This window comes from Barbatula barbatula (genome assembly GCF_947034865.1).
Source record: "Barbatula barbatula genome assembly, chromosome: 1".
In the NCBI taxonomy this organism is placed as follows: domain Eukaryota; kingdom Metazoa; phylum Chordata; class Actinopteri; order Cypriniformes; family Nemacheilidae; genus Barbatula; species Barbatula barbatula.
In genome coordinates this window covers 15718324-15746259 of record NC_136766.1, presented here as the reverse complement: position 1 = coordinate 15746259, position 27936 = coordinate 15718324, and the positions used below count along the sequence as shown (strand labels likewise).

At 39.7% G+C, this 27936-nt stretch overlaps 1 protein-coding gene across 1 annotated transcript; it reads left to right on the top strand.

The window, feature by feature from the left end:
- The first annotated feature begins 1180 nt into the window (after positions 1 to 1180).
- On the top strand, positions 1181 to 27936 carry creb3l1 (cAMP responsive element binding protein 3-like 1). Its single transcript, XM_079450103.1, has 12 exons — positions 1181 to 1603; positions 11225 to 11429; positions 14241 to 14416; positions 17282 to 17366; positions 18937 to 19136; positions 19265 to 19414; positions 20506 to 20564; positions 21117 to 21185; positions 23959 to 24058; positions 24339 to 24489; positions 25228 to 25474; positions 25564 to 27936. The coding sequence occupies exons 1-12, from the start codon at positions 1502 to 1504 to the stop codon at positions 25598 to 25600; spliced, it is 1581 nt and encodes a 526-aa protein (XP_079306229.1). The 5' UTR covers positions 1181 to 1501; the 3' UTR covers positions 25601 to 27936.

The window sequence follows — 27936 nt, the reverse complement described above, 5'->3', positions numbered from 1 at the left end:
ATTTGAATTGAAAAATGACTCCATTCACTGCAGATTCCATCATTATAGAGCAGGTCTTTATGAAACTAGGGCACAAAAGAAAGAGAACAAGAGAGAAAAGCAGGAAAGAAACAGTATGTGAGATAAAGTTACTTGTGAGAAAGATCTAGCAATAAGTAAAGAATTTCTCTGTATTAGGTTTCATCCCTATAACCCGTACGCACTTTCGTGAACCCACTTGATCAGCACACTCTATTTCTTATATCTTGAATAATGTCTCTTATCACTTCATAAACAAGGGAATGTAATCTGAAAGAGGCAATAATGTACCAACTTAGTACATGCTTGGATTCATTGGAATCCATGTAATCAGACACTGAATCATTATTTCCTCTATGTTGTTTGTGCCTTATCCCCTAGTGAATTGATCTATTGGAATTAAATAACTGGAACGTTATTCAGTCAGATAGGGAAGAGATGTCATTCAAGATGATGAGAAATAGTGTTTGTTACATGAAACCTTTATGTTTTTTAAAGTGATAGTTCATTCAGCCTCTTGTCACTTCAAACCTGTATGACTTTCTTTCTTCCGCAGAACACAAATGAAGATTTTGAAGAATGTTGTTAACTGGCTCCCATTCACTTGCCATATAACAGAAGTGAATGTGTGCCCGGCACTGTTTGGTCGCCAACTTTCTTCAAAACATCTTTCGTGTTCTGCAGAAGAAAGAAAGTCCAGAAGGTTTGAAATTACAAGAGGATGAGTAAATGATGACAGAATTTTCATTTTGGGTGAAATATCACTTATTTTCGAGAATGGATGGATGGACGAAGCAAAAGGTGACGGAAAATCTCTGATATACAGCTGTGATTGGTGTATTTACATAAAAAAATGGTCATTGCCAAAATCATTGTTCCAAACAACAAACAAGATATTATTTTAGTTTGCAAAAAAACCCTATTCACGAACAAGTTTCGGCTTAAGTAAAGAATAGTCGTTTGCGATCATTGAAAAAAAGTCATACATTTGTAGTAGGACTTCGGGTTGCGTAATGGACATGGTTGAACTGTAATGTATTCAATCCTCCATGTGCGTCAATGTTCAGAAAGCAACGCACCGTCACTTTAAATTTGGCGAAAGGTGGGCGCGGCCAGCAGAGCAAAGAGCGAAAGTAGGGCGGAGATAACATGAATATGTATCAGTCTAGTTTCCCCATAGAGACTCAACACAGATGAATGATACAGATTTGGAAGAAGCACGCAAGGTTACTTCGCTTTAATCACGTCACATTTATCCCGTCACATTTATCCGACACTTGGACAAGTGTAAATGGACAGACTGTAGACGCTCAGTGGATGAAGGCGTCCTGACAGTGCAGACGAGCGCAAGTCGCTTAAACGACACTTAAACCGGTTGTGAATTTTAAATTGGATTTCAGCAAGCCTGCAGCCTGCCTCACCTTTGAGATACTGTTTTTATTTTATTTTATTTGTTACAACCTTTTACTAAGCCAGAGCCGATATGGACACCATATTGGACAACTTCGCTTCGGAGAAACTTTTTCCTAATTCCAACCTGTTGGACCTAGAGGATCTGAATGAGAGCGATTTCTTATCCAATGTGGTACGTCAAGTCTTCACATCTTTCATTATTAGAATACAGTCTGTTTTTTTACTAGCGAACTGTCGTTAAAAATTTCGATATGAATTTAACTGAAATCTTTATGTTTTGTGTTACTCTTTTTTATATTAAAGCCATTATCCAATCCTGAATTTCTGTTATTATCACTAGACTGAATACATATTGTATCAGTCATTAGTTATTATCAGAAATCGTAGTGTTTACAGACTCACTATAAATTCAAATGGAAGATTTATTCTTGCCACATTGTTTTATCAAGAGAGTGTGTGTTACATAAGAAACATTTAGTTTATTGAATCCCGTGTTTATTTGTCACACGTATCTGGCATCTTGCGCTGCAAATGAAACATAAACAAGGTCAGAAGTTGTCAAGCTGTGAAGTTTGCCCAGCTGCACACAGACAGGAACACTTTTAAACTTCATCTAGGGGGGCGGGGGGATCGCAATCGAGCTGTTATTTGTCCAAGCAACCAACCCCCCATACAACCACTAACCACGCCTGCATTTCGCGTCCAAACCACGCCCACGTCGCTTCATCCTGCTTCTTGTGTCCGGCTGCAGTCTGGATGGCAAGATGCAGGAGGATCAGACTTTACAGTATAAGCACCGTCTTCCGATGAACTAAGCCACAGAAACTCAAGAATCAAAACTTTGCTTGTCAATTTTTCCGAAAAGTCTCAACAAAGTCAAACTTGAGAACCTTTTCATATAAAATTTGCTTAAAAAAGCCAATTAATACCAAATGTCTTGGGCCGCAGGAGCTTTAGGATGTATTTTGGTTTGATGTGAGATGTTAACAAGATATTAACAAGAGTCACAGAACTGTCAAGCATCATTATACCCACTGAATGTTTTTTTATAAACATAAAAATGGGATTAAGGTTACATTTCTAACAAATAAAATCACATGCAAGAAATGTCTTCTACAGATGTTCAAAAGAAACATTAGCTTTATGTGAGAAATGCTAAAACTCTCTGTCTTTGATGTGGGATCAATTCTGTCGTACCATTTGGTAATTTGTGGTGTTCTGTAATTATCAACAGACTTTATTCAGGTCAGTAGGAAAGTCAAGCTAAATAAAAGACTGTATTGTAGATGTGGATGTGTTTGAGTTGAGCGTACCCTGTGCATGTGATCCATAAGGATCCCCCGACCCTTCTGCAGTTTCCACAGTGATTCAGTCGCTCCTATGCCCAATGCCTCTGACTGACACACATTCATCCTGATGTTCTTTTAATCCGTGGAGAAACCGAAAGAGACATCACAAATGCGACTATTATAAAGCCCCATCAAAGCGAATCAGGAACGGTGCAGCATCATCTTTGTTAGGGTGTAAGAGGTGATTGTCGAGTATTATATAATGCTAAATGTATAATGAATCATGCATCACATTCTACATGTTTATCTATCTATCTGCTTTCCGTTTAAATTGACGACCGAGTTGTATGATCATGATTCAGTAGTGAGTGGACAGTCAGATGGATGAAAAGGGAAATGCTTAAGTGATGTCTGTCTGTATATTTGTGATTTGTGGAGAGCTTTAGATAAGTCTGTTAGGGTTTCTTACGAAGACCTTTTCCTTATTGCCAGTCTGTCTGTTTTTCTCTGGGTCCGTCTGTTGTTGAGGGTATGTAATGGGTAGTATTCATTCCAGATGTCCCACATTGAGTAACAGCTGTGCGCCAGTTCGCTCTGTAAGGACTAGACCGAGGGGAGAGTGATGACAGAGAAAAGAGTGAGAGGCTTGTAAGTGAAGGAGACTTATTCACAGCTCATGATAGCTGTCTGTGTATGAGTGCATGAGCGTATGCATGCCACTGTGCTCCTGTGTGGGTGTGTGAATGGAGGTCTGTGAAAGACCACTCCAGACCCTCACTCTGCCCCTTGGTGTGTGCGTGTGTGTGTGCGTGTAAGAAAGACACTGGCCCTTAAATGCTCAGTGAATGACTGCCTTGTACCCTCAGAGAGGAAACTGTTCGCCCTGCTCCTGGGTTGCACTTACACACACTTGTCACTGACCTTAGGTTCAGATAAAAGTGTTTGTTTGTTCAGTTACTCTTTTTATTTTTAGATGCTGGTGGGTTACTCCATCACTGGGGTATATTTATCTAGAAACTGGAGTTCCTCCACTCTGTGTGTGCATGTGCGAGTGTATTTGTGTGTTTAAATCCAGACTTTAGCATAATTGCATGGCTTGTGCTGAAGGGTGGAAATCAGTATGTCTCACTCTGCTGTGTGTTAAAGCTAAGATCACAGAGAATATAGGTGAACCTCAGCACAACTCAAGCTTTAATTATTTAAAGGACTTCATATTATATATCTGCTGTACTTATGTAGTCTGTCCTTTATACAAAGGGCACTTGTGATTTTCTCCGTTGTTCTATATTTATACAATTTGAGCAACCTTGGGGACAGAAAGCATAATTCACTGTCTCTTACAGCCTAATAAAGCAGATTTTTGGGATAAAAATGGATTAAAACATATTAATTAGCCATTAGAAATAAAACCTTGGTAGTCAATGAAATTGAATTCAGATGATTTATTCATACTTTCTCATTCCTTTTTGTATTATGCAGAGATGCTGCATCGATACTAATGTATAGCTGCGCAGAGGATGTGTCATCACCAAAATCAACAGCCTCTCTATACGAAAAATCCAGAGCACAAACTTGTGGCTTGACATCTGTCCATTTACTTTCCACACGAGAGGCATAGGGGGGGAGGTCTGAACCTTTTTTTGTTTGTCTTCTAATGAGAAGAAGATGATTCAGATTAAAGACCATTCTTTGGCAGCACATAGCATATCTAAAGAAGAGAGCTGGTGATGCTATCTACAGGTTTGGCAGGTCCCACCTGTCCTAAGGGTTGTTTCTGGATTGCTGGCAGTTCTTGTACATCTTGTAAAGACGAAAGGGCTCGCCTACATGGACGGCACAAGTGAAAGTGACCTATTTGTCAGTTATGGTGAACCATACCTGAAATGTCACCTCTGCATTTAACCCATCCAGTGAGTAGTGATCACACGCACAGCAAGTGATTGCACACGTACACCCAGAGCAGTGGGCAACTATCACTGCAGCGCCCGGGGAGCAGGTAGGGGTAAGGTGCCTTGCTCAAGGGCACCTCAGTCGTTTCCTGCCGGCCCTGAGGATCGAACTGGCAACTTTCTGGTCACGAGTCCAACTCTCTAACCATTAGGCCACGACTGCCCCCTGTACTGAATAATGTACTGACATGCCAGTTGGCTTCTGATCTGGGGCACATTATGTTGTGTCTGCTGTGATGTGTAAGATGCGACTGAAATAATGAATTACGGTCTATGATTAGTGCATGGAGTCTGGGGCTGAAGGATGAGGATTTGGAGTACGGGAGGTGAGGAGAATCTGTAGAGGAAGAGCAATGGAATAAGCAAACAAATTCCTCTAGACATTTCTCAGATGCACTGTGCTTCAGTGCTTCACTCGAAAAAATACTGTGTTATTTTCAACCCAGTGTTGGGTTAAAAATGGGTCAAACCCAGACCTTGGGTTGAGTAACCAAGAAAATACTTAAAATTGGCCCAACTTTGGGTTAAAACAACCCATAGGTTAATTTATGCTGGGTTTTTGAGCCAATGCTTGGTTAAAAATAACACAACATTTTTAGTGTTCTGATTGGTAAGACGACATTGATAAAATTTATGCTTCTTTAGTTTGTATAATTCCCATTATCATTAGGTTGCTCTAGATGACAGTAAACAATAAAATATCATATTTTCTGTGTGTGATAATGTGAAACAAAAAAGCAAATGATCCTGAGTCATATAAAGTTTGATTAATCATTGCAGGCCTGTAATGTAAACCACTGAAATGGAAGGTAAAGGCTTTTTCACCGTTCAGTGTTTCCTCTCTAGTTTATTTGTTCTAATCATTACTTTCCTCACCATCATTTTATTTAGTTTGTTCTATTTCTAATTCCCACACAAATTTTCCATCTAACCTTTGAAGTGATTCAGGTACACTGCGCAAAGTCTCTGAAGTTTCTTTTAGCCTGAGAAAGTAAAAAAGTGGCCTAATGGAACAAATGTGAGATATTTCGATTTCAAAATAGCCTACTCTTAAGCAGCATTGCGTTGCTCTTTGAAGGTTAAAAATGTATGTTGATGTCATACCTTTTACTGCAGGTTTTGCATGTGTTCACATGAGAGAAAAAAATAGCGAGAATAATTGAGATCTGCGTTTAGGTGTGTTCTTACGTAAGCACGCATTCACGCACACAAAATAACTAAATAGGCAGTTAGCACATCGTGACATAAGGGTGTGTTTACTCCTGCCAAACCAGATCCCTTCATTTATCTTGGATGTTTTGCATAGTTTCTTAGTTTTTTTCTCAAATAAATTATAGACAAACAGTTGTTATGTCAAAATAGTGGCCGCTGACTGTTTTCACCCCTGCACATGCATGTGCCCTGTTATCACAAAAACTACATTTAATATCCTTATTGTCTCTCATCAGATTATTTCCACATTATATTATTATATTATTGTGTGCTTGTGCTCTGGAGACAGTAAGATGATTTTACATGTTTAACTGGTTTCAGAATACCCCAGATTCATAATTCTTCATTCCTCTCCCCTTTTAGCAGCAGCTGAGGAGTTAGGTGACATGTCTGAACTCCTCCTCATCTCCAGGCACTTTTTCTGTTTCTCGCTTTTGTTATCTCCTTCTCTATCTTGCTTTGTTTCCCGAGGGGCTGAAGAGGACAGATCTTCAAATGTTTCATAGGTGTCGGCCCAACGATCTGTTTAATGACCCCTTAAATTGCACAAGATATAACCACCAAAATGAGGACACAGATACGGTATTATAAATCTTACGGTGTTGCTTCATTACATTTGTAGTTGCAGAAAACCCATTTGATTCGAGGAAAGTTTGCTGTTACAATACAGATATATATCAGTCTGTGTCTGGTTTACTTGCAAAATAGCCACAATCAAGGGGTTTGCCCGTGTGTTTTTGACTTATGTCAAAAACCTATGTGTACCTGTCCTGCACATGTGAATGGTCATATTCTTACCCACAGTGGGAGACACATGTCCCCCAGTCTTAACAGTGTCTCACCCCTCCGCCTCCGAATAAACATATCAGCTGGGTGTCAGTGTTTGCCGGAACATGACGTCAGCTTTCCCTGAGGTCCATAACTCAGAAATCTCCCTTTGTTTCCCAAGACTCTCTCTCTGTCTCTACTGAGGATGAAAGACACAGATGATTCTGTTAATTACTTAATGACTTTTAGTTCCAGGGAAGATTTTAAATCCCTATAAAAGAGATATTTTCAACACGGTGAATAATGTGTTTAATTCCTATCACTACTATTAAGAACGAAAAGGCCTTTGTGAGTTTAATATTAAATAATTTATTTTAAAACGCTTGTTTATTATCATAATAATTTAATAAGAGAATATGCTAAAAGAGTCCAAAACTCCTCTACTCTCAGAAATACGAGACCAACCACGGATATTCTTCTGCTTAGGGCCATGTCGCCACAGGCTCTTCTAACAGAGCCAATTTAGACTTGCAAAATTACAGAGTACAGGGAGCCGTCTGAAGCACGGGGGGATGGGGAACACATCTGGGAGACCTCTCTTCCCAAATTGCAACAGTAGCAGAAATTAGAGGGTAGTTACGGGGATTCCTTGCTTCCCAGGATATCCCTTTTACTTCTGTTAAATCTTTGTTCGCGACACATACTAACACTCTTCTTTTTGTATTTTGGCTACATCTCTTTTTCTCTCTGCCACCTACTCTTTCACCTAGAGAAGAGCTTGTCTGGTTTGATGCCCTCAGTGGCTCCTGTCTAGATGTGGGGCTGAAGCCCAACTGCCACTTGTGGTCACGGTTCTTTTGCTCTGAGGCTAAGAGCAAACCTTAAGAAAGATCTCAAACTTGAATTAAGAAACCAGCAGAAATGATAAGGGAAGGGACCTAAGATATGTACAAATTGAATGGAAGAGGAAGGAATAGAAAAGAAGAATAAAGAAATAGAGAGAGAGTGTGACAAAGGAAGAGAGAGAGAGAGAGAGAGAGAGAGAGAGAGAGAGAGAGAGGATGGGTGAAAGGGAGAGAGGGGAGTAGTGGAGCACAGGTCTGTAGAGGAGAGCAGGAACTACAGTAAAACCTCATGTGCAGACTTTAATTTCAAGACATCACTTTCCACTGATATAGAAGTCTCTAAACAGTGCAGGATATTTCTTAGTTGTATACATGGACAGCAAAGCGAAAAAAAGCATTCTTTTAAATGTCAAGTAAAGATCCTGATAGATTGGTTGGACCGTGGTGTCTGCAGCTGTAAACCTGACGCCATGCCTGTAATCTAAATCAGCCCCTCACCTGTGCACACCTGCAAAGGCCCGGCTCTCTCACCTACACACCCCCACCCCCCTCGTGTCTGGCTCATCACGAATGCAGAGTCGATCATAATGAGCTTTGGTTCAGCACTGTCCTCCATGACCCATTACAGATCTCATGTAGCTGCCAGCTGGAATCTGAATCTGATCATATGAACTGGCTTTAAAGTGCAGATGTGCTGGAGAAAATATGACTTTAAAAAAAATGCATCCTAACTCCCCCCTGACACATGAAAGAATCCGTCTGTAATATTTAGGAAGTAGAATATTTCATGCATGCAAGCAGAATGATTTAGATTGTAAATATTTAGATGTCTTAATAAGTAAGACTGTTCAGTTGGTGGAAGCTGATATTTATATTTCACAGGGAAAACAATATTTTAATTTGCATTACACCATAGTGACTACTTTAAACATCTGCAAAAGCCAACATCAGTTGAGGGATGCCTTCTGGTTTGCTCATATATTTCTGCCTCAGTTTTGCCACACTAAGAATTCATCATCTTTTTGTGACTCACTGTTCTCAGAAAACCTCTTCCCCTCAGCAAGAGACAAATATTCCCAATCATTGTGGCTTTTTTCCTAATTCCAGTGCTGCTTAATGATTTTATCACCATATTTGCTTTTCCAACAACGAAAGCATTATATTCACACCCGCCTAGCCACTCCGTGCGCACCCTGCACTCCAGCTCTTAAATGACAATCCCTCTCAACATTTACATACTGCGCTCCCATTGGCCGGGTTGCAGCTGGAATAAGGGAATGGAATGCAATGAGTCGAGCAGGCGTGCAGTTTACCAGCCGCTCAGACCCGGACATGACCCAAACATTACTTGAAGAAATGGATCAGATGGAAAAATAGGGCATTGCTCAGCCTGCACACACATGCTGAGGTTACTTTAATAAACCCGGAATATTTCAATGACAGCGTCTGCAAGAATCTATACTCAATTGAATAACAAAAAAAAATCTAATTTTATTGTTAAATGTGTGTAACTTTAAACTTTTTGAACCATTTTTTTTGAGTGTCCCTAATCTCTTTTCTTTGATATCTGAGCTCACTGAAATAGGAGGAAATGAAATTCCCTGTTAGTGTGTATGTGTGTGTACCTCTTGTTTGAATGACTTCTGAAACTCTGCTGTTAAGGACTATTCAAATCCGTGTCCTGCTCAACAGAACAGATTAAATCATTACGTGGATTTTATTGAATATCATTCAGACCATGCTAGTAAAGCACAGACAGATGTCACAGAAAGAGCTGGAGGAGACAGAGCTCCACAGGCAATGTGTAGTGCACTGAGTTGACTGCATTTGAAGTGTGTGGTCGTGAAGTGTTTGAGAGATGAGAGTCTCTTAAAGGAAGAGTTCAGCCAAAAGAAGTCTAGAGGTATGACGAAGTTGAAATATGAAGCGGCAGACCAGTTTTTATGTCCTAAGATCTGACCCTAATGAAAGAGACACAGTCTTCCACCGTGCTGCACATTCACTGATGGTATTAAAATCAAAATAACTGAAGTTCTTTGGAATTCTTGAATTTTCCATCTGCCTCTGAGGAGCCTTCCAGATGTGGAATTTCAGAATTCTTGCATCAGCAACCCAGCATTGCATCATTACCATTGGCTCAGAAAGGTCAAGCAAAAACAAGATGGACACTTTGTATATAAGTCTTAACTGACGCTTGTCAAAACAGGAAACCTACGCAGAGAGATAAAGATGATAAGAGAAACACTCTGTTGCGATAACGCAATGCATACAGACACCACACAGACATAACATGAAGGAGTGCTTCAGACTTCTTGTCATATTAAGGATTAGTTTTGTTTAAATTGACCTGTAAGACCAAACCAAAGTTTTTAGTGACAAATAATTGTCTGAAAGTGATACTGCTGGCCGATGTGACAGAAGATTTTCACAGCGTTCCGTACCATTTCTTCATTTCCCAAACCATAAAACGTTTCTGTGCGATATCACATAAAACGATATATCAAATAAAACTATATATCAAATCAAAACATAAGAACAACATTTATTCTAAAAGCTGACAAATGTAATAATTTAATAAAAATAATTATGTTTTCTAACCATATTTGAAAAGACATCAAATGATGCTTGGCATTGACGTCATTGGTTGTTTGAACTGCCCATATATAGTAGAACAAAGTCCCTGATCTTAGACTGACTTGGTTTTTGACAGGTGAAATATCACCATCTGTCCAGATTAACATATCTGCTCTTCAGATCCCGGAGCATGAAAGTTTGACGAACATCAAAGTTTCAGGGTGGGACTGTATATTTTATTATATTCCACCTTGGCAATTAAGCTTGCACTGACGGTAGGAGACCTGCGTCATTTCACAATCCCCATCACCAGGGTGTTCCCAGGATGTCATTTAACAAACAATACGTATAACCGCCATCACAGGTTTATTTCCTGTTCCTCTGATTCTTTAGCATGCATATCGCATCCAACAAGTTTGACCAGATATCATGCTACACAAAGCCATGCTCAGTCAGTACATATAATAACTACAATACTTCTTTTTCTTCGAATCGTCATTCTTTGTTTTTCAGGTTAGACTGGGGATGGTCGGAGTTAACATTTAGAATAGCTTTAGAATAGCTTAGCTCATGGTCAAGGGTTAGTGTGTGAATTCACACAGGTGAAGGGAATGGAAACCTGCAGCACAGCAATGAGCGTTTTGTAGAATGCGTGCACGTGTACATTCATTTGATTATTTACAGTACATGGTGGCCGGTTCCTTTGCTTAAAGCTCTACAGGTGTGTCATTCAAACACCTGTCCTGGATCACCAGGATGTAAACATTATCAGGTCCTCACACACCTTCGTCACACCCCTCTTAACAAACACACTCTCACAACCTCCTGGAAAGAAATATGCGTGTGTGCACACACAAACTCACATTTTACAACAACACGCATTCTAAACGCACTTGCATGAAAGAATGCATGCTGCACGTTTGATCTCTCTTTCTTTGTGCCAAACACACTTAAATGACAGGTAGACTGACTTTTAAGAGTAGCTATAATTATCATATCTTGAGATGTTATTTGGGTTGGTCTGCTTATTGTGTTATAATCAGGGTGGGATGAGTTCAGTAACTTAGAGACTCTCAAAAACCTTCATTTCTTTTCACTCTAGTATTGTCATTCTACAAAAGACCCTTATTAAAAGATTTTGGTGGTTTCTCCCCAGCATTTCTCAGAGCAGATGGAGGACTTCTCCAATGACCTTTTCAACAGTTTTTTTGACGATCATCTGTTGGCGGAGAGGAACCCGTTGTTGGATATGGACCTGGACCCTCCGAACCCTGACATCCAGGCAGAACACAGTTACTCTCTGAGCGAGGACTCTGCACCACAAAGCCCCTCCGTACCCATCAAATCAGACGATGATGCAGGTTAGCAAAGACCTCTTGTGTTTTCTTAACCTTTTCGTTCTGTCTAGACACCTCTAACTCTTTTTCCATCCACACAGAGACAGTGTGCATCCATGTGATCATACACTGTATCACCCCAAGGTCAAGAGAACATTTTAGAGTCTATTCAATGTGACAGCGATCAACACCTTTAGTTTTCTACTGAATCTCTGTTTTGTTTCTCTTTGTTGCTCTCTCTCTCTCTCCGTTATCTCCTGGAGCACCCGTGCAGCACAGGGTTCCTTGACAGCGCTCAAGCCAAGAGCTCAGTCTACCATAGGAAGCTGGGAATTCCAGGAAGACAGCCAACACTCACACTCGCCTCACTCTTTCTGCCTGTCTGTCTTTCTTGCTCCCTTTCCCACACACACTACGATCAGGCCAGGGATCCGTAGTCATCCATAAAATGAAAAAGGAGTCTGGTTTCCAGCTTCAGATGGAGAATAGGTGAAGAAATGGGGAGGGCTGTCTCAGAGCGTTGCATCATCCTGAACTTGAGTTGACTGCCTGAGATATGAGTGCAGACTGCGGCTCCTTTCCAGCAAGGATTTCATTACCAAAGCGTAGAATAAGAACTACATTTAGGATCAGTATAAATAATTCCTGTTTCTTTCACGACCCTGTTGAAAAAAGCAGCATTAGGTGGTTAGCTATGTTTTGAAGCAAGGTATCTTAAACCAGCATATGCTGCTTTTTTCAACAGGGAAAGCTGGGATTCGAACTGACTGTGGATACCCTAAATGACCACAGTGACTTTACAGTCGATGTTTCAGCGTTGTGCGATATCCCCTCTGACCCATAAACCTGCCCCGGTCTGTGGTATTAAGGTTGTGCGGGGCAGTTAAAGTGGGCACTGGCTGATTCACGGCTTTGTCTCCTGTTGCTCTGCAGTAACTTTAAAGCCGCTAATGAGCATCGCTCTTCCGTCTCCTCCAGTCTGCAGTCGCCTCACTATGGAACCTGCTGTCCCCTTAGACATCAAAGCCTTAGATGCCCCATAGGCACGAGCCTTTTAGGCGAAACTAAAGCATGTGCGCACATATTGCCAACAAAACACAGACAGTTTCACTTACCGCGTGCAGCTCATGTCCGGCATCGTTAAGGGCTGGGAACACTGCTCCATCTATCAGTTTCAAACGATCTCCAAATCCAGCCTTATATCCACCGTTTATATAACATTCATCACCCCAATGCAGTGAACAGACAAACACAGCTGAACTTTTCACGAACGTGGTTCTCTGAAGTGAAAGTGACTTTTGCGCATGCTCTTTCTCCTGCTCTCCTTGGTTAATGTTTGGGTGTGCTGTGTGCATTTCCTGGAGAATTGTCCAATAAGGAACTAGGAAAAGTTGTTATGTAACGATTTTCATGTTTGAAAAAAACCTTTCTGAAACTAACACTGGGGGAGCGTATCGAGCACAGAAATACTACGTTTTTTTTTCAAGTTGACCATGTCAAGCATGAGAAGACAACACGTTTAACATTGTAAAGCAGTCAGAAGGCATGAAACACTGTTGCAGGGCCACTTTAAAGGGTTAGTTTACCCCAAAATGAAACTTTTACTTTTTCTGCATAACACAAAAGAAGAAATTTTGAAGAACATTGTTAACCAAACAATACTGGACCATACTGACTCCCATTATATGGACACAAAATGTTCTTTTATATTCTACAGAAGGAAGAATCATATACAGATTTTGAACCACACAAGGATGAATAAACGATGACAGAATTTTAACTGTTGGGATAACCAACAAGACATCATTAAGCAATCTCACCAGCTACATTGTATAGTGCTATGCTGTTCCTTCTGTTAGACCATCACAAACAGATCACGATGACCCCTTTGATAAATACATCTGTGAAAGAGTCCCTTTAATTTACTCTAATCACATTTGAAAAAGCCATAGAGGCTACTTATCCCTTATGACAATAGATGATGTGCGTAAAAGAGTGCATTTGCTTTAGCGCATGCAGTCGGTTAAGACTCTCTTATGTTCTAATCTGCTGTATTGAGTTGATGGTTTGGCCACTTTCACACAGGTTCCCCACAGGCTTACAGAAGTGTAAAATCCAGCGTTCTCCTCCAAACATTAGTGCTGCTAAAGAGCTTTTTCTCTCCTGTTGTAATCAGACTCCTGCTGATATCCTTCCCCAACAGATGACTAACATGAAAAACCTGCCATCCTCCTTTACAAGGCCGCATAATGTTTTATCGATCCTGCAGTGGGGCCCGCAAAAAAATGTCACAGAGGGCAGCGTGATAACAAGGATTTCACTATATGCCCTGCGTTCTTCCTCTTTGAAGCAGGCAGACATGTAGAGCTGTTCATGCCACCCCTTCATGCTTCTTCTCACCTAGAGTGGTGTTTGTGTTAACATTATAAATAGAAGCTGGTTTGCGTTTACCTTCTGGTCATTAGCTGTGTCTGTTCACCTCACCGACATCATAACAGCCTCCATAAAAAACTTCCTTTCATGGGGTCTGAAGTGTGAAATTTACTTTAATGAAAGTTTTACTCTTGAGAGATACATTGTAATACTCTTTGGTCCATACGGAGCCACATACGTTACATGACAAAATGTCTTAAATCTACAAAACAAATAATTTAGTTTTTTGTATATTCTAATTAAACTGTCTGTATATATTGTGAATGTTTTTGGGAGATTTTTGTCACAAAGAATACAGGAGCTACAGATCACCCGTTTCAAGCATCACTATAATTTCAACAAAATGTAAATCTTTTTTTTTATTTGGTTTCATTTTTAAGAAAAAAATATTTATCTCCCTAGATTCTGAGGGGATGTGGTCTTTCAGTCAGGATCTCACAGCCATCCTAGTGAAACAAGAGCCAAGTCTGATGTCTGAGAACAGCCTGGAAACAGCGCCCCCTCTGGTCAACACCAGCACCTGCTCAAAGCCTCTCACTCTTGCTTCTCCACCACAGAGGAACCAGACTGGGAACAAGGTAAGAGAGCAAATTATTACAGTATTAAAAACAGTTGTGTTAAAATCAACACAATCCATGTTATTTCTGTGTATGAAAAATTACACTGGTAGTGAAAAGTGCTCCAGAACTGTTTGCTTTCCTACATTCTTCAAATTATCTTCTTTTGTGTGCAATAGAACAAAGAAACTTATACAGATTTAGAACAAATAATGACAGAATTAAATTTTTTGGGTGTACTGTTCCTTTAAGTCATTTCAGTGATTGTACTGTGTGTAAGCTAGTGTAACACAAGGCATCATCCTATTGTGTTGTTACACCACTAATGTAAAGAAATTACTTTAAATCGTTTCGGTTAAAGTTGCAATATGGGGCCACTAGTGGTGAGTTTGAGAATTGCAACCAATCTCTCAGTCCTCCGTTCATCCCTCTCGTTCGAAGCACGACGGTAGCAACGAAAGTACAACAAGATGTTGCCATATTTTCACATCCACTGTAACAACGCTGTTTCCAAAACATAAATTTTTTTGAGTGGCTAACACTAGATCTAATTGAAACCGAGCTGGTGGTAATGTTCCTTGCACACATTGTGGACCAGAGGGACCATTGTGTTAGTACGGCAATGAAAAACACACATGCATCATGTGCTCTTGCTCAGCTGGCTGCTCGCTCCATTTCTCTGCCCGGCGAACATGTTCGCAGAGCTAGCGCGTGAAGGTCTGAACTCATTGAAGCAGAGGGATCGGCTCCAGCAGCATCAGTATTGAGTTGAGCGAAGATTAGTTTTGTGTGCAGATCTGGCTACAAACTCGATTTGTGCATCCGAGCCATGGAATCGTTCTCTCCTCTTTCTAAACTCCAGCTAACACACACCAGACTTTCCGCCAGCTCCCATAAACCATCTCCAGGGAGCAGATCCGTGGCGGACGTTTTCCGTTTGAAGATACCTGTCAACAAAATAAGCACACACAGAACAAGACTTGAGCATTCTTTGCACGAAATTAACAACAAGGTTTTGTCAGGAATAACTTGGCTAGAGGAAATCATATTAAGGATGGAAGGGGTTATATAAGCACAAGTGCTTTATTTAGGAAGAACAGCAAGACACACACACATGGCGTAAAGCTGTTCTGACGTCCCACTGGGATCTGCCGGACTGTCGGTGCAGCTGAACTAGAGAGCGTCCTCACAGCGAGACCGCGTTCCACAGGAAGAGCAGACAAACACAAACCATATATAACATAGCGTTACAAACTGACGCACCATAATAACTATAATTCATGATCTGCATATATTATATAATCCTTGAGCCATGCATGGAAACCTGTTTGAGGCCACCTTGGAACCTAGAAAGAAGTCCAAAATCTTGTTCCAACTAAAACAGTTTATGACCTGATTTAGCTTAAGTTTAATTTTAATGAAGCTTTAGCCTTTTCTTAGGCTCTTTGGGAAGATTCCAAACAACGCTTATACACAGTTTATTCGCATCTGTAGCTAATTTTACATTTGTGTTTGTTCAGAGATTGAACATTATAAGACAAATGATTCGACATTCATAAAACAGCAGCTCTTTATTAGACAGTTACGTTTAAATTTGACAGAACATCTAGTTCCTGAAAATGAAACACCTTGGCATACCTGGAACCATATTCTACATATTCTCATTGTTAAACTAGAGCAGGGTTTCCCAAACTTTTCAGCCCACAACTCCCCCAAAATAACAGTGCTAGTGACTCGAGACCTCCACTATCATCGGAGGTGGTTAAAGTATACAAACGTTGCGCGCACCTGCGCACATGCACTTATTTGTCTATCCAAACACAAGCATAATGACAATACAAAACAACACAGTCGAACATAAAATTATTTTATAGTAATTTACTCATTACCTTGTTGTTATATATAAACAATGAACTATTACTAAAGATGATTAAATATAATCAAACTGATTCAAATGCTGATAGATGTCCTTTTTATGTAAACTGTAATCTCTTTTTGTACCTGAGGTCGATGGCCTTTCTGACAGCGGCTCTTCTCTCCCCTCCTCTGCTGGCCTCCCTGCGTTGTCTTTGGTCGATATTAACCAACATTTAATTTCAACAAATTCAAATATCCTAAACTGAAAATAGTCTGCGTGCACATATAGGAATGTTTAACGTGGTGCTGTAAATTGACTTGCTGCACCTAACCTAATGCAGTTGCTGATGTCGTTAATGTGAAGAAATCACCTCAGGGATCACGATCGAGGGGAAGTAAATTCGAAAAGCAGATTTATTTTTATTTACATGGTTTTATTTTTGACTTAACTAATATTTTTATATTTTGTTACACTTATTGTTAAAATATGTTTTTTCTGATGATATTTTTTTTTTCTGGGAATCACCTTGCGACCGCCACGGGGGGCCAGAGGAGCTAGAGGTCATAATGTCATGGATCTACTACATTCCAGACTATTTATTGTTAAATGGTACTGCATTCTGTATTCAAGTGCCTTTATCAGCTTTAGATTGTGAACAATACATATGCTGACTCAGAAAAAGAAGCGTGGGGTCTGATCTGAGGCTTGTGTCTCTCTGTGTGTGCACGATCACTGGTCGCTGACCAGACCTTGTGTAGTTAGCCTTTGCTCCGTCAGTATAAACAGTATGAGTCTGTCTTCAGCTGTGTTTACTGTCTCCATATCCAGCACAGAGCACATTTATTCCAGCACAACAGTTCTGTATTGGTATGGTCAAATACTGCTGACTAAATATCATCATTCTCCAACAAAGATTTGATTCTCTCCACATGCAGTATTTGTGTTGTGTGAAATGAGGACACACTTCATAAGCATCTGTTTTGTGGTTTAACAATAATTTTTGTTTTGGTGTTTGTTTGTTGTGTCAGGGTTCCAAAGGCCTGAGCTCAAATGCTGTTCCTGCCATCAAAGCAGAGCCCAGAGAGGTGAACCAGTTTCTTAGTGTCCCCTCAGGTAGGTGTGGAATCTCTCTTTAGTTTAACCTTTGCCTCTAATACCTGTAGACATAGATATAACACCTGCAAACACACAGTCAGCAATTTCTGGGATAATGTGTGTTCGAATCATGATAAAAGTCTTGGCAGCTGTGATGCAGTGAAAAGTGCACGTACCTTATGAAGAGCTAGTGGTATATGGGGATGCAGGTCTCTCTTTTTTGTTTCTTTCCTAAATGTTGTCATTGTCCTTAATGTAAAAGTGCACAAATAATATTGAAACCACAGCTCAAATGAACACACTACATCATATATTTAGGCCTACAACAACAAGCCAATGCACTCAGTATATAGCCTTTAGTCACCACATATGGCCAAGGAATTCTATAATTTTTTTATTCCGCTCTTGGTGTAGGGTGAGTTGAGTTCAGGGTTAAAAATACTGTAATGATTTGTTCCTTTTCCAGGGGAAATGAGACTTAGTGTGAGTGTTTCTTTATTTAACTTTTACATGTGTTTGAGAATTTCTTAGATCTCAGCGTTTGTCCACTCTCTGAATGGCCCATTGATGAGAACGGGGTCTCAGAGAGGCACATTTTAGTATATGGGAAAACACTCTGAATTGTTTAGTTAACAACTGCTTTGTTCAAATAAAATAATTTGATTACTTTTCAAATTTTGGTTTTAGATGACTATGACATGACAAAGGATATTTCTGAAGTATGAATTTTACTCTAAACAGGCATGAGTGTGCCTTTGTCTACATCCATATGCATTTCTTTTTCAAGCTTTTTAAATGGGAGTAAATGGAGGATCTGATTTTGAAGCTTCAAAAAGTGCATCCATCGATCAAAAGCCTGCTCATCATTGCTCCATGGGGTTAATAAAGGCTTACTTTCTAATCAACTTACGACACGCCTGCATTATCTGCCGGAACGTCATCCTCTCGTGCACACGGCCGACAGATAACAGAAGTTAAACATTGTTAATAAAGTTGTAAATATGAATATTTCTCTTAAATTAATGTAACCATTTGCTTCAGAAGGCCCTTATTAACCCCATGGAGTTGTGTTGAGCAGTTTTTTGATTGATTGATGCACTTTCTAAAGCTTCAAGATCTGATCCTCCATTCACTCCCATCTTTTCCATACAGTAACAATTCTTAGTGACTATCTTTCGTGCTCCAGAAAATGATATAAAGTATCATAAAAATGTTCCATATGACAGACGAAAATTAGATTTTCTCACATATACCTATCAAATGACTTCAGAACTTGTAATATAGCGCACAAATGATTTTTATCTTTTCTGGAGCTTGACAGACGGTAACTGTAAACTGTGAGAAAAAAGACTAAGCGTAAAATTCCCGCGTTTGCATTCCATGGAAAAACAGCATACCGGTTTGGAATTACATGATTGTGAGGAAATATATATCAGATATTTAGTATCGTTACGGTCAAGCAAATCTGTGGAATAAGTGCCATGTGGAATCAAAACCCATCATTATAGAGTTCAGTTGTTCCAGCTGGAGATTACCAGCAGTCACAGGTGTTTTAGGTGCTTTAAGATGATTGCTCTGTTCCCAACAGATGAGCATCTTCGGTTGCCTCCCACTCCCCCCAGTAGCCATGGCAGTGACAGCGACGGATCCCAGAGCCCACATTCCCTTCCACCATTAAGCCCTGGTCACCTGCAGAGCCCACATTCACTGCCTCCCTCCAGCCCTGCCCGGCTACAGGCTCGAACCTCTGCTGCAATCTCCTCATCACCTCTTCTCACTGCCCCCCACGTGAGTCATACACAATACATTTAATTGTTACAGCGTGAAAATCATAAAACAGAACACTGAATCCTAAATGTGAAACACATGCATCAGTACAAAGTGGAAAATGTATGTGTTATGTTATCATTATGCAGAAGCTCCAGGGGACATCAGGCCCTTTAATGTTGACAGAAGAGGAGAAGAGAACTTTGATCGCTGAGGGATATCCTGTGCCCAACAAACTGCCCCTAACCAAAACTGAGGAGAAAGCCCTCAAACGAGTCCGCAGGAAAATCAAAAACAAGGTATTAATAATGACCACATACGGAGGTAACATGTGCACATTCTGCCAATCTCATACTAATCCTTTAGAGTAGTGTTGCATACTTTGTAGCTTGGAAAGGTATTTAGTTTGATTACATTTATAAAAGACAGATACAGCTGTACGATTATTTCCAAAAACAGACAACCTAATTAAGGCGTGCAGGGGGGCGGAAGTAAAGCACGAGCACACAATAAATTATCGCATTATCCCTGCATAACTGTTGATTCACTTTAAGTTTGTGCCATTTACATGCACTGATACGCCGATTGCCTACAAAACATAGACATTTGACTCAGGTTCACTTACCACATATCCGGCATCTTTTAGCGCTTCGACTGATCCATCTGTCAAACAATCTCCAAATCCACCGTTATATCCACTGTTTTTATAATATTCATTACTAAAATGCTGTGAACAAACCCGTAACCCGAAGGAAGCACATTGATGGGCGTGCTCTTTAATCTCTCTCTTGCTGGTTGCGTGTGGGCGTGCTTTTCCGGGAGAATTGTCCAGTATGGGACTAAGAACCCTTGTTACGTAACAGAAATTCATGTTCGAAAAAACTTACCGAAACCTATACGAACCCTGGGGGAGTGTATCGAGCACATAAACAGTATGTGATACGTCCAATTCGTTTTTGACAAGTTGACCATGTGGGAAGCCAGCACATTTAACAGTGTAAATTAGTCAGAATGCATGAAATTGTATTCCCCCCACTTAATGATAGATAAGTATTATAAAAAATTCTGAAAGCTCACAATGGAGCACTTTTATGGTGCTTTTATTGTAATTTCGAAGCTTGACAGCACTAGACCTCATTTACTTCAAGGATATAAAAGGGGGTTGTAAAATTCATCTTTTGTGCTCCACAGAAGAAAGTCATGTGCTTGGAATAACATGAATTTGTTAAATGGTAATAGAATTTGTACAGAATGATATCGGGGACACTGATTATTTTCTTGGAGAACTGTTTAAATATTGAATCACTTATTCAGTCGGATGTTCCTATTATTTTGTTGCGTATGTTTTAAAGCTATGTCAGTCCTCATCAATTTTTTCATTTATTTTTAGATCTCTGCACAGGAAAGCCGTAGAAAAAAGAAAGAATATGTGGAGTGTTTGGAGAAAAGGTAATTCAATTTATTTCCCCGTTTATTCTACACACCTTCTCTCGATTTCTGGCTGCTCTTTTATGTGTCTTCCTTCCATTGTTTGTCTCTGCACCCTCATCATTCTGTCTCTTGGTTGACCTCCTCTCCTTTAATATTCACTTCTCGCTCACCCCAGCACACTCTCCCTACAAAATACTGTGTGCTCTTTTATAGGTTTGTTGTGTGAATGCGGCCAATGGCTACAATTCTTGTACTTATTGGGGTTTGTATGTGTGCATGTGCTTTTCTATGACTCATTTTCCCTTTTGTGCTGCTGTTAGGCTCTCAGGGTTTGGATAGTGTGCTGGAGAAACTGTACTCACACTGGACACACGTACTATGTTTTTCCTCTGCTTCATACTGTAGCTGTCATTATTGACAGTGAATGATAAATGCTTTCACATGCATTTGATTTGATGATGTAAAGTCAGAGGGCTTAAGGATCATAAATCTAACAAAGGAAGCACTTTATTTATGTGTGTAAATCTGCCATTGTGGCACTAGTATTAAAACACTCTTTTTCTTTTCCAGAGTGGAGAACTATACTTCAGAAAACAATGAACTGTGGAAAAAGGTTGAGACGCTGGAGAACGCCAACAGGTGAGATACCACATGTGTGCATGCGTTGAATCGCAGCGATCACTTTATAGGCGAACTCTAACCATATTTGCGGTAAGCCTGCGCGGCAGCATCTGTGTAGTCAGCAGGTGTTGTTAAGTCAGTCCAGATGCAGGCAGGTCTTAACCTTCCCTTCCAATCATATAGAGCAGCACCTTTTTATTCACTCCTGGGTGGCCTAGTTAGAACACAGGCACTGTCGACAGGGCGCTGTCTCTTCCTACAGTTTGCCGGGAGAGAAAGCACAGTGGGGTGATCGGGTGTTATCAAAGTCAGCCCTTTTTTTGTGGGTTTACAGTAAAACCTTATTAAAGACAGCAGCACTGAATAATGAACATTCAAAAAACAACCATAGCTTATTGGCGGGTATCATGGAGGTACAGTGACTTTGGTGTAGCATGGAAATACTGTGGTTATATTTCTTTAAGGGTGCAGTGGTCTATTTGAAGATTCACTTGAACTGATTTGTAATTTAGTTTGTGTTTACACACTTAATGTGCTGACAGGTCACATCAGGTGTTTACTTTGACTATCAATGTGTATGTTGTTTGTTATTTCATCTCTCTCTCACTTGGCATAAGCTAAAAATACAAGATATTTACCTTTTTTTGTAGCAATGCAACTGTCAGCAGTGCTTTATGTGAGCATGTAGGCAAGAGAGAGAAGTGTGTGTGTGTGTGTATATGTGTATAGTGTCTAACATTTCTATAGTGTATAGTAAAGATTTCTGAGTTTTAAAGAGGATTGGCTCAGGCCTCTTTATTAACGGCACACACATCACGCAGCACGGTGCCCGTCTGCCCCACATTACAATATAATAAGTAAGTGTGTGAGTGTGTTGGCTTTCTGCCGATTCTTGTTGGGCTGGAGCCCTCACAGTAAGCTAGTAGAGTTCAAAGAGACAGCAGGGGTTCGTGTTTTGTGTGGTGGGTGGGTCGTATATTAATGCAAGTAAGCCACTGTTTATATAATTCTAGTGAGATGATTATTGTTAGTTCAGTAGGACAGTAGATGCCTGAGTTCTTCTTCACTGCTGAAAACGTACCATTTAGAATATAATCCACAGCACTTCATGTGCTGGCAAACAGGGCTGCAGGTTTGAACCCAATAAACTTCATCAACGTCATTTAGGCGAGGTATAGTCTGCCAAATGTAGATTTTTTAAGTTTTTGTCATGGTACAATGGCTCTACCTGGTGGTGGAATTGTTTTTTAGCTTAATTTATTGAATAAGTGTATTATTAAGGTTTAAGATATATTGGGGGAATTGTTAGGTTTCATCACTGTCTTTTGAAGCAGATAACAAATTCTGAAGTAATCAATAATATTTATAAGCTATATGTTACATTCTCCTTAGTACATGGACTAGTCGTTTCTATCTTAATCCACTAGGGAGGTCTTTGTGTTGTCATAGAACTTGTCTGCCAAAAATTCTGTCATCATTTACTCGCCCTCAGGTTGTTCCAAACCTGTATACATTTCTTTGTTCTGCTAAACAAAAAGAAAGGTATTAGGAAGAATGTCAGTAACCAAACAGATCCCCATTTATTCCAATAGTATTTATTTTCCCTACTATGGCAGTAAATGGAAGATGAGGTCTGTTTGGTTACTGACATTCTTCCAAATATCTTCCTTTGTGTTTAGAAGAACAAACACATTTATACAGGTTTGAAACAACCTGAAGGTGAGTAAATGAGGAGAGCATTTTCATGCTGGGTGAACTTAAGTCATTAAAATTAAAATACTAACGTACAGACCACTAGACATACAATGCCTACTGTTTTTTAAAAACATATTACGTCAAGCATTACATGGTGCACAGTAAACGCTTTAAATAGCAGAATACTGCATTGTCATAACTTTACAATAGTACATTGCTTGTAAAAAAAGGTGAATAAAATGGTGAAAAAACATATTTCCATTACATTTTTAAATCCAATTTCTATCTAAAATGCTTTAAATATTGGCAGTCAGAACAAAAAAACAGTCATATGTTATAATAATCTATATAAATGTATTCATTACGCTTGTATCCAAAGCAGCTTACAAATGAGAGAGCATTTAACATTTTGTCAAAAGCTAAACAATAAAAGATTTATTCATCATAAAGTTTATTTATGATACTGAGATCAAACAGTTAAGTAGACACATTGCACTGTGGGATACTTCACCTAATGCAGCGCATTCTTTGTTTAGTGCACGTTTTTGTAAAACATTGTTTGTTACAGTGCATCTGTGTATTCCATACATACAGACACTGTACATACTAAGCATAGTGTACATACCATATACTGCAGAAAAGTAGTATGATCGTATGAATAAAAAAATTACTTACAGGGGCTATAAATGTCACCATGTCAAAATGCAGTCCTGTTACTACGCATGTTTTGTGTGGGAGAGGCTACATGAGAAAGTTAAGCGCATGTTAGAAACTTTGAATGCCTGAGAGGAAGAAGCTAATTAAAGAGGAAATGAATTAACTCCCACTCTGTCAATGCAGAGACATCGAGGAGGAGGAGGTAGACTGTGTGAGAGACTGTGCAAGTGCTAGGAAGGGGAGTTTAGCTTATGTAACACAGTGGCGACTAATATCTGTTTTATCCTCACATGCTCTCTAAGTTTAGAAATAAGAACAGCATGCTGTAAAAAACGGGCTTTGAGAAGAGCACATATAGCATACAGACACAAACACACTGCCTACACAATGAGCTGACTCTACTAATCTTTCCTCTTTTATGGTTTGTGTGTCCTCATAGGTCTCTACTCCAACAGTTGCAAAGACTACAGGCTCTAGTGAGCGGGAAAGTGCCTCGATCCTGCAAGATCGCCTCCACACAGACCGGAACCTGTCTCATGGTAAGTACACTGCACCTTACACCTAACACGGACACAAACATTCACTGCTCACTCTCTTTGTCACTTGTTTTTAACACGCACACAAACATTTAACTTTTCCTCCCTAGACAAATCAAAATATTGTATCTTTATCAACAAATGTTTAGTCTGTCTAGTTTAGTCTTGCGTGTCTTTTAATGCAAACGTAGATGGTGCTGAGCGCTGTTTTGACAGGTGTAGTGAAATTAGATTACAGTGGGGTGGTGTGCTCACCGTGTGTGTGGTTCCTCCTCCTGGCCAGGTGGTGGCGCTGTGTTTTGTGTTGGTGCTGGGCTCACTGGTTCCCTGCCTGCCTGAGCTCTCTCTCTACTCTTCCTCCTTATCCACATCATCCTCACACACGGTGAAGTCCGCACCACTGCCCTCAGGTGACCTCTACACCACCAGCCAGGGTATGTTTCATATGCCAAATACGAGCGTCGATGTGCATGACCGTGTAAAACACGATTAAATGTCCCTGCAAGTAAGCAGCCATGAAATTTTTGTTTCATACAAACACATCATAAAACAGAGGTATCAAAACTTAATGCTTTCACTGACTGCGGTTATCTGATGGCTTTCAGGCACATTACTTCAGGAAATTACCCAGCCAGATAATAGCTTTGTGTCTTTGATCGCACTTTGATAGTTCACCCCACGAGAGAGTGAAAAAGCACGAGGCCCGCCGTCTAATAATCTGTCTGGTTATTATTAGAGCTCTTAAACTGACAGTGACCATTCTCACCCTGAGATTACTGTCATGCATCTCAGAGAGTTTTAGATTGAAATCATTACTTCCCTTTGAGGAGATTTTACAATCCTCTTTCGACTTCGCAACACACATACAGCATACGCACACGCTAACACACAGAGTCACGTCTATTACGGCTCTATCAAAGCCGTGCTTGAAAGCGGATTCAAAGGCCTCATCTATTTTCACAAGGGCCCTACAGACCCGACCCGGGGCTGATAGCGACTAGGTTGCTGTAGTAACTGAAGATCATGCTAACCTTAATGCATGCTGGCGCGAAAGAAAAGGAGAATAGCGAACTCCAGTTCTTGCTCTTTCGTTCTCCCTTAACCACGCACACATGAATCACATAGTCTCGAAATAAATGACATAACTTTCTTCTCTGGATGTGTGTGTGCAGTCCGCTCCCGCAGTCTGCTCTTCTATGACGAGGAGACCGCAGTGGAGGACGGCCACAGGGGCCTGCTGAGCGTAAAGAGGATGGAGGAGGGGTCGCGGCATTTCATAAAGGACCTGAAAGAGACCGGCGAACAGCATCACTCTGCTCTCACGAGCAAATACTTGAGCCAGACCCAGTCGGAGCCTGCAGACTACAGCAATCGGTCCGCGACCCCCCTCCATCCCCCGAAATCACATTACCACTCAAGGTGAGACATTGTGTTTCAGGACTCTCAATTCATTCAGAGATGTTTATTTTTTGGCATGTCAATAATTCAGACTGCTTTCGTTCTCTCAGAAAACAGGATCCCGAGGGAGGTGCAGAATATTTCTAACCCTTCTGGGTGGAGTCACCTGTATTACACAGACCTTCACTTACGGCAGATGACCCAGCACTACCCGGCCACGCTTATCATTCCAGATCCTGAATCCTAATGAACCCACATGCCTCATGACCACGATCCAAATCAACCCTATTAAACATTCCAGTTACAGTCACCCACAAAACTTACTTGTGAGAGGACAAAACATATTTATGTGTACATACATGTATCCATCATGAATAAATGGCTGCTGAAATTTGTTTCCAGCACGCACTGAGTTTGCAAGATGGAGAGAGATGATGTGGGCGGTTGTGGGCGCTGCTCTGTTTTAAATGGATGTGAGACTCTAAAACACTTCATCACGCCGGGTGGGGACGGAAACGTTTATGAGTGTTTGTTTTGATTTTCCTCAAATGCCATAAGACTGTCCTTTTAGAAAATGTTCTGAAACCCCAAAGAGCTTGTTTTGTGTTTATGACGTTATTTTAAATCTCTGAATGTTTTCCAGCAGGTGTAATCGCAGGTGCCTGACATACTTTGCGGTTTGAAACTTGCTTTGACAGGATTTTCTTCCTCTGCCATCTTGGCTTGTTTTCCCCTAATAAGTTAAAGCTGGATTGCACTTGTTTTGCACTAGGAAAACTAATTGATTTAAGTGCCTTCACAATCTTTCTTATGTAGTCATATTTAAAATGGTCCTAACCACATATTTTTCCTTAAATACTTTCTATTTCTTTGCTTACTGTTATTGACAGCAGGTTTTACCTTTATTTTTGTTTTCTATTTTTAAAAGGCAGAGGCTTTTGTACTGAAATGCAAATTTTATCTGTAATATATTCTAGTATTTGCAGCATCCAAAAAAGAGCATATTTATTTTATGCACAAAAAAAGTATGATAGTTATTGTGTGTGTGTTTTTTTTAAGAAAGATGATGTAACGTTTACATGATCTTGTTGTCATAACTGTTAAACAGTTTTTCTTTTAACTTTATTTCTGTGTAAAGAAAGTTTTGTATATAGAGAAAAAAAGAACAGGGACAGTAAAATCCTGTGCGTGTTTGGTCTTACAATCCACAAAAATCCAATAAAAAAAGTGGCCAAAACAGCTATTTTTACAACTGCTATTATTCTATTGAGGGAAAGAAACATATTATTTAAAACCAATTCTTTACTTTTTTCACAACGTAATGCATATTTTCTATATTATATCTTCATTTTTTACCCATAAGAACTGTTTGACTACTGTACAATTTATCACAAATCCCAGATTAGTTAATAATGCAGTTTTACAAACATTTTTACAGAAATTGTATGTTTTAGATGGCAGAAACAATTTACGGTTACACTTTATTTTACAGTGCCCGTGTTACAGTTGAATTATACTTTTAAGTACTGAGGAATACAAATTAACTACATGTTCTTACTTTAGGGTTATAGGATTAGTGATTGGTTCAGGGTTAGTTACATGTAATTATGCATAATTTAAAGTAAATACTATAGTTAATGCATGTAATGTGTAACCAGGGCACCGTAAAATAAAGTGTTACCCAACTTTTGTTATAATTTTTAACAATGATCTTTCTCACTTCAACCAAAGGATTTATTTTCTTGTACAGCTAGAAAATAACCACTGATGGTCATATTTTAGCAGTTAGTTTTTTTGTGTCTTAAGTTAATTATTGTAATGATACTAGTGGTTGTCATTAATGAATCTGTGCCTGTCAGTGTTTATAAAAGTACTCTGTGGTATATGTGCCATAAGGAAATCTGTGTGTGGCTACTTATGAAATTAAAGAACACTAAATGGTATCTTATTAGTGAAAACTGTATTAGTGGAATTAGTTTTCGATTTGTACAGGTTTGGGACAAAGCACTCATCATGACCGCTGTTGTTATCATGTTTTTTATGATTTTATGATTTTTATTGTTATTGGACTGGAACATTTTAAGTACTACTTATGAGGATAAATACAAATTCTGTGACTTGAGTGCACATACTAGCCAAAAAAGTCTCAAACCTGGAAACCCAAAATATTATTTCTGAGCTGAGTTATGACAATGGCCTTTGTAATTGTTGTTGGTCTTATCTGTACCTTTGCCCTTATTTGTCTTTTGTACATATGACTGATGATAAATGTTGGCTATAAATATGGAGGACGTATTTTTATATTTCCATTGCTTTTTGTTATTCACAGTTACAGTAGACTCGGGGGCATGTGGTTTGATTTGTATCTGGGTATGGATCTGGCTCCTTATGTATCTTTGCTCTGAGCTCATCTTGTTGTCTTGCTGTTTCTGTCTATTCTAAAGTAGAGTTAGAATTAAGCAAAATACAAAATTTGCAAATGC

Bases quoted from the DNA above. Each gene is read 5' to 3' on its own strand.
- creb3l1 (XM_079450103.1), top strand. From the start codon at position 1,502: ATGGACACCATATTGGACAACTTCGCTTCGGAGAAACTTTTTCCTAAT. The intron at 24,490-25,227 runs GTATGTTTCATA...GTGTGTGTGCAG, and splicing joins CCTCTACACCACCAGCCAGG to TCCGCTCCCGCAGTCTGCTC. The intron at 25,475-25,563 runs GTGAGACATTGT...TCGTTCTCTCAG, and splicing joins AAATCACATTACCACTCAAG to AAAACAGGATCCCGAGGGAG.